General features: G+C 43.6%; 1 protein-coding gene across 7 annotated transcripts in view; it reads right to left on the bottom strand.

The window, feature by feature from the left end:
- Positions 1–7,500, bottom strand: part of LOC306913437 (uncharacterized protein) — a 217,017-nt gene that overhangs the window by 5,942 nt on the left and 203,575 nt on the right. For all 7 annotated transcript variants that reach the window (XM_079490088.1, XM_079490089.1, XM_079490092.1 and 4 more), the window contains one exon: positions 738–840. In XM_079490088.1, coding sequence (XP_079346214.1) covers positions 738–840 — 103 coding nt within the window. The remainder of the gene's footprint in view (positions 1–737; positions 841–7,500) is intronic.

Raw genomic sequence — 7,500 nt, 5'->3', positions numbered from 1 at the left:
GCATATCTTTTTTTCCTTCTTTACATATGTTTTATGATACAAATAATAAATAAAAATAGGTTTATGTTTGGGTTAGACATTAGTGTTGTGAACCAAAAATAGATAATCTACAAGAGGGCGACGTGTTGTGAACTTGTGTCAGTTACTGGTTCGGTTGTTTCGGGCTTTTGGTTTACTTTGGAAATGTCCAAAGATTTTACAAATGGCATTTATAAAATTGCCTTCCTGTCAATATTTTCCTGTTGTAGTGTTGATGTCCTCACAAGTATAATAAAATAATTGCAGGCGTGTGTGCGCATGTGTGTGTGTGTGTGTGCGTGCGTGTGTGCGTGCGTGCGTGCGTAGTCACATGGTTGAACGCTTTATCTTGTGTGTAAGGCAAGCTGCACGGCAGGTGGGCCAGTATGGGTGTGTGTGTGTGTGTGTGTGTGTGTGTGTGTGTGTGTGTGTGTGTGTGTGTGTGTGTGTGTGTGTGTGTGTGTGTGTGTGTGTGTGTGTGTGTCTATATATGTTGGACCAAAGAACTGCAGGGATCTTTGCGTGTGCATGAGTGTGTGTGAGAGTGTACGTGCACGTGTTGTAGTGCTTTTCACACTGCTGAGCGATTGATGGGCCTAATACATCAATCAGTGATAGCTCTGGGCTGTCACAGCATGTGTGTGTGTGTGTGTGTGTGTGTGTGTGTGTGTGTGTGTGTGTGTGTGTGTGTGTGTGTGTGTGTGTGTGTGTGTTCTTACTTTTTGGTTTAATATTCCGATAGCTTCCAGATTGCTTCGCAGTCTGGTCTGCATGTCTTCTATTCTGCTCAGGTTAAGAGCCATGCAACTCTCCCTCTCTTTGCTGTAACACACAAACGCGCGCACACACGCACGCATGCACACGCACACACACACACAATCCGCAAATTACAATTAATTTTACAGGTAAACAAATATAACAGGGTTGAGAGTTCATGGGCACCTAAGGATACACATGGCACCTTCTCCTCCACACAGACAAACTGCCTATAACAGCCGAAACAGAGCAGTATTTGGCAAGTTGTTTGGCTTTGCTCATTGTTCATGCCAGCTATTGTTAGGCCACTCGTGGTCAGCTTACAGTATGTACAGTACATGGCCCATGTACAGAAATGTTTATCTTGGAATGCCTGTTCCATGTACAAATCAAAGACACAGCCCACCTCCAAAATCAGGACTTCCTTGTGGCAAAAACAACATCAGGTGTATTTGGGGTGTTAGCAAAGACATCGCATGCACAACTAAACCAATCCGGTAACACTCTTGAATGTTTATACATTGCTGCACTGGTTGGCATATATTTTCGAACTGCGTTAACAATACGGTCGTGCGGCGAGCAATATACACATTTTTGTATGCACTACATGCATTTGCGCACGCACGCACGCACGCACGCACGTGCACATAAATACTTTATACACATCGTTAAGAGACAAATGTTTTAAATTAAGTGTTAAATAGCTCTATATTATGGTAGTAATGATTGCTATAGAGTGTTTCTGTGCAGTAATGGGGTCTCCTCATTTAGTAAGCTAGTTAGCCGGGATACCAATTTCATCCAATCAGGAGAGAGAACTCATACAGGGTACAGGATAAACAAGGCAAATTGGAAGTGATGGAACAAACAAATTGGAATTGGCACATAAACATTAGGCTGGTAAATGGGTTCTGATTGGAGATTTTGGTGACCCACCTACATTTGCATTTTCTGTTTACTAGAAGCAGGGGTTCCCAAACTTTTTCATGTCAAGGACCCCCAAATTGACACTAATTAGCCCGCAGACCCCCATTTGAAGAGATATGCCAGGGACCCCCATAAGAGAAGATTTTTACGGCTCTAGCAGTGATTCTGAACCCGTTTAATTTCAAGGATTCCAAGTTTGACATGCATTAGTCTACGGACCCCCATTTAAAGGCATTTCTATCTCTGGGACCCCCGATTTATATTGTAAAATCAATGTTAATTTAACTCTGAGCTTGTACAAATAAGGGTCCATTTGGTTCCAAACTATCATTTAGCTGGGGACCCCCTGGAACTCCCTCAAGGACCCCTGGGGGTCCCCGGACCCCACTTTGGGAACCACTGTATAGAGAGCTGTAGAGACGGTGAGAAAAAAAGGTATTGTTTTAATAAAAATCACACCCGTGTGAACTGAGTGGTGCAAATCCCCCCCCCCCCCCCCCCCCCCCCCTCTCTCTCTCTCTCTCTCTCATTAGCAGGCAACATGCAGCACTATATCTCTCTCTCCGTTTCTGGCACAACAGCGCCACTTTTGGTACTCATTGGTACTGGTCACACACATAGAACGGACACAAACGGACATTGCTGTTCGTTGGAGTGGTTGCACCACTCAAAAATATAAAAATAACACACTATTAGTGTGTGTGACATTTTATAGTCAATTAAATGAATCTGTGTTATCATAGCATTCAGCTCTAAATTCTACCCGCCATCTGCAGCAATCATGTTTGGTGGGCAGTTCTCATCCATTTTTGACTCTGTGAGTTCTTTAAGCAAGCATGCTTGTGGTGCCAGTTCAGAGCAGGCAATTTAGCAGAGCTTATATTGCTCAGCCGTATAACCCCTAGGGAAGAGTGGATTTGCGAGGGTATGTGATAAATAAATAAAAAATAAGTCAAATAAATAATAGTATGTTCCTAGAGGCCATGGCCAACGTGGCACCTCAGTTTGGCTTTCTGTCCCTCAAAAAAGGGGCTGCCACTCCTATACAGTGGCGTGCACAGATGGACACTAGGGGGTGCTAGAGCACCACCTGCTCTTTTCCCTCTGGACAGCAATGTGCCCTTTTAAGCTTCTAATATATTATTTATGCCCCAAACTCTATAAATCTCACACTATTAAGGCAACCGGCCCGTTCCACGCGCTGCACAAGGTGCCCTTTTTTTCACTTAAGCACCTGCCCCTCTAAATGTCTGTGCACGCCACTGCTCCTATACAAACACAACAACAAAGATAGACATTAGACTTCATTTAGGCATTGGTGTAGTGAATCTCAAAGAAATGTACTACACCAAAGGGTCATTAATTATAAGTGCCCTTGTACCTAAAAGGACAGTCCATGGTTCCTGCCATTGTAAACGTTTCAAATCTAGCTAAAGCCAGTTTGTCTAATGATATACCACACAGGGCATTGGCCTGAAAAAAACTCCAAAACTGTTTTAATCAAATTCCTCCAGGAAATGTGGGGTATAAATAAATCAGCGTACATCATCACAAACCATCTTTATAATACCTTGTTACAAGACCCTAAAATATGGGCAAGCGGAACGGATTCCAGAAATCATTAAATTATATACGAGCGCGTCTATGAAAAGGAAAAACATACAAACAACAAGGGCAAAAATTAAGAGCGCAAGAAGCCATTTAAAGATTTTTTTTAAACATGTTTATTAAAACGTTTCTGTAAACGACAAACAAATGTTGGGGTCTATAGCTATCGTCAAGACCGCGGGTTTGACTCAAGGAAGGTCCATGAAATTAACGAGAGGATAAAGCCAGACTTGTACTTTGTCTGCAAAAACAGCCGACCTACAAGCTCACAACGCATTGCATCCGCTACGCATTGTGAGCTTGTAAATCGGCTATTCCTGAAGCATAAATTAGGATTAATGGTGCCCTGGAAGGGCTGAAGCCCCCACCTTTTTGACTCTCATGCCCCAGTAAACCTGTCCAGTTAGCGTGCATGAACCCCACCCCCACTTCTAAATACTTTGATGAACCCAAGACTCCTTTAAGCCCATTAAAGAACCACCGTAGAACTCCGGCCATGTTAATTTTCTTGTAAAAAAAAAGAAAATGCCTGGGATTTTCGACCTCATCTCGATAAAGAGTAGAGGACCAAGCGACCGTCCGTCCCCTTCTGCCCCAGTTGAGCGACCCCGCGCTCGCTCATCAAGACGCTAATAAAATGGCATCCTTGTTCCCCTAGACATGGAAGAACATTTGCGCACGCACGCACGCACGCACGCACGCACGCACGCACGCACGCACGCACGCACGCACGTACGCACGCACGTAAACTTTTGGCCCCGTTAATGAAAACTTAGAACATTATAAAAAAAAGGTCCTAAAAGGCACTTAAGGGGAAATGCTAATACGGGCAGACATTTTTCTTTGTATATGAAATGTTTATGAGATTCTCATTAGTGAAACGATGCCTTCTGAGCTCCTGCAGATTTACTGCAGACCCATCCAGGGTCAACCTCAGTCAAGTGACAAATGTGAATAAAAAGCACAGACAGAGGAGCCGTCCCTACATGTTGTCGGTACACTAAACTTTGTCCATTTTCTTTAACCCATTTTGACCTGGGAACGATTCTGTAAATGTCTTCTAAATCCTGACTGTTTTCTTGAAAAAGCTATGTTTTTCTATGTCAGTCGTTCTCAAACACTTTCATGTCACTTTTCACGATTCTTCAAAAAAATAGCAGACCTACAAGCTCGTAGCGCGCCACTCGGTGGCGCGCTATGAGCTTGTAGATCTGCTATTTTTCAATAGCTAAAGCATAACATAATGCTAACACAAAAAGGGGTTCCCGCCTAAAACGGGTTAATAGAACAATAATGGCCATGAAGGCTAAGATAGTGAACCCTGTAATCACCAGGTCAGGCTGAATCGGGGTCTCCTACATAGCTCAGTGGTTCCCCAACCTTTTCATGTCAAGGACCCCCTAAATGACACTCATTAGCCCGCAGACCCCCGTTTGAAAAGACATGCCAGTGGACCCCTGTAACGGCGAGCCGTTTATTATTATTATTTTTTGGTGTTATTTTGGTGTTACTTTATTTCCATAAAGATCTCGAATGAAATATGAACAAGTTGGAATATATTCAAAATATTTTAACAACACAAACCCTGTATGCGGCTCCGTGGCCAAATATATAATTTCATTAACTTCACATGAAACAAGTTCGAGAAGAAATCTGAGTTTTATTCACTAGTATACGTCCTATTAAAAGTCCTATTTTAGTGTTTTTATATCATTTTTTATTATGTTGTTTTGTTTTAAACTATGATTATGTAATGATAATTTGAGTTCATTCTACTGCACCTTGTAACTCTTGTATTGAAAGGCGAATAACATTATTCATTTAATTGTTTTAGGGAAAATTCTTCTGAAAATAACGATGATAATAATACTGAATGTCATTTGGCAGAGTCACTTAAAACCTCAACTTTCATGTCTCTTCTTTTCATGCAATACTATGATGCTGAGAACAAAAATACTAAATAAAATAATAATCTTTGGCATCTGGTTGCTGTACATATAGGCCCGCTTTTTCCACTTTGTTGGTTTATGAGTTAACTTATATTCAAAGCTGAGCACCCACTGCCTCAACCAAGGGCAGTGTCCAGAGGAAGCACAATCTCACTGTTTATTGGTCGCATTTACTATGAAAACGTGCAATTCCCGTCAGTGTATCATTCAAAATCCCCATACATGGGAAAGCCTCTATATATGGTGCCCAGGTCTTGTGACATCTGATGTCATAGTAACTGTGATATGCTGTCGCAATTAAGCCCATATGGAGATCCATGATGTCATCAATATTGGCCAGCAACTCACATGGCTGCCAACATCGAACCTGCCATATACCTGACATTCCATTATGTTGATCCTTCCCCATCCATCCTTCCTCTTGGATGTCTCCCTTTCAGCCGGCAAAGTTCTCAACAGGCCCGAAAATTAAGGCCCGGCCCTCATCAAACCCTGTACACTCAAGAGAATGTCCCCGCTACCACCCTTAAATCTCCATATACGGAGCTGACCTGTTCTGACATTCCATTATGTTGATCTGACCTCATCAAACCCTGTACACGCAAGACATGCTCCTTACATGGCCGTACAGAATTAATTCCATGTTGATCTGACCCCCCCATGCCAAAGCGCCAGCGCTCGCCCAGCAGTCTGCCGTCAACGAGGCGGATGTGTGCACGCGACCTCGAGGTCAATTCTCGCCTTACTGGTATATCTTACTGGTATATCTGTTATAAAACCAACAGATACAAACTCTCATGCAGACCCTCAGCCATTTCACAGCTAAACTCCAGTAGTTACAGTATAGTTGATTTCAAGTACTGTAGTACTGTGTTTTTTTTGTAGATGTATGTATTTTTATAGGACTACGGTCTGTAAAGAAAACTGCCCCTAGCAACATAAAGGTTTTTATGCACTTCTATGTTTTTTATTTCTTATAGTATGTTGTGTTTGATTGTGTATTACTGTGGGTTAGTACAGTTTTTACTGCCGAACAAACAATTGGCCCTCTGGGGACAAATACAAGTTCTACTCGACTTGACTCGACTTGACAAACCGTAGAGAAGAGAAAACAAGCGCCGTCGTAAACTCACAGGCACGCTCCGAGAGTGCACACAGAATCCAGAGTGCCACGACGTTGTCATCGTCACATAACTCAGGCGTGTGCTCGGGAGCTTGGTAATGCGGTTCTCGGGCAGATCATGAAACATCATCGCCTCGCGGAGAGAAGACGACCCAGAGATTTATGTGCGCGGTGGCCGGGGCTCGTGCTGAGTGCCTTTGCCTGGCACGTCGCCTGAGTAAACGCGGCGCGTCTGTGTTTACACACAGACGCGTGTGTGTGCAATTAGCGGCCTAACCCAATCAGTGTCTGTATAATTGCAGTCATTAGCGTTGGGGCCAAGCTGCCATGTCGACTAAGCCAGGCAGTAAACTACGCCTGCTCTTCCTTCAGCTCCTCCTCACGCTCGTCTCCTTCTCTGCTCTTTTCCTCGCTCTGTGAGATTCTTTATGAGTCTCTCTCTGTATTCCCAAACAACCCCCCCCCCCCAACCCCCTCCCTTTATCTCTCCATATTTTCTATTTTCTACTAATCCCCTACTGTGATCTTTGTGTGTTGTTAATTAAACTGATGGTTTATGAGACCGTGATCGTCAAAGTGGGGTCCGGGGAACCCCCAGGGGTCCTTCGGGAGGTTTCCAGGACCCCCAGGGGTCCTTCGGGAGGTTTCCAGGGGGGGTCGCCAGCAAAATGTGCAACAGTTTATAAACACTTAAGCCCTATGTTATTTTTCAGCTATTCGGAAACAGCCGATCTACAAGCACATGTGAGCTTGTAATTGGGAACATGGGAGATAAATGACTATTAGTGCTTATTTATTTTTCCACAGCTTTCCATTCAACGCACACACGCACACGCACACGCACACACACACACACACACACACACACACACACACACACACACACACACACACACACACACACACACACACACACAATGTGTGACCAACTCTTAGTGAAGAGAGTCCCTCCTTCCTGTCAACCTTCATCCCAATCCTCTCCACTCCTCCTCCTCTCTCCGTGTGATAGTTATTGATACAAACTGCCATCCACAACGCTATCGTGTGTGAGAATGTGACACTCCAGCTGCCTTGGAACAGAGGCGGGCAATATTGGCATCAATTTCTTTAATAATAAAG

The sequence above is a fragment of the Electrona antarctica genome (assembly GCF_951216825.1).
Source record: "Electrona antarctica genome assembly, chromosome: 20".
NCBI classification, from domain to species: Eukaryota; Metazoa; Chordata; class Actinopteri; order Myctophiformes; family Myctophidae; genus Electrona; species Electrona antarctica.
This window is presented reverse-complemented; position numbering and strand designations above follow the sequence as displayed.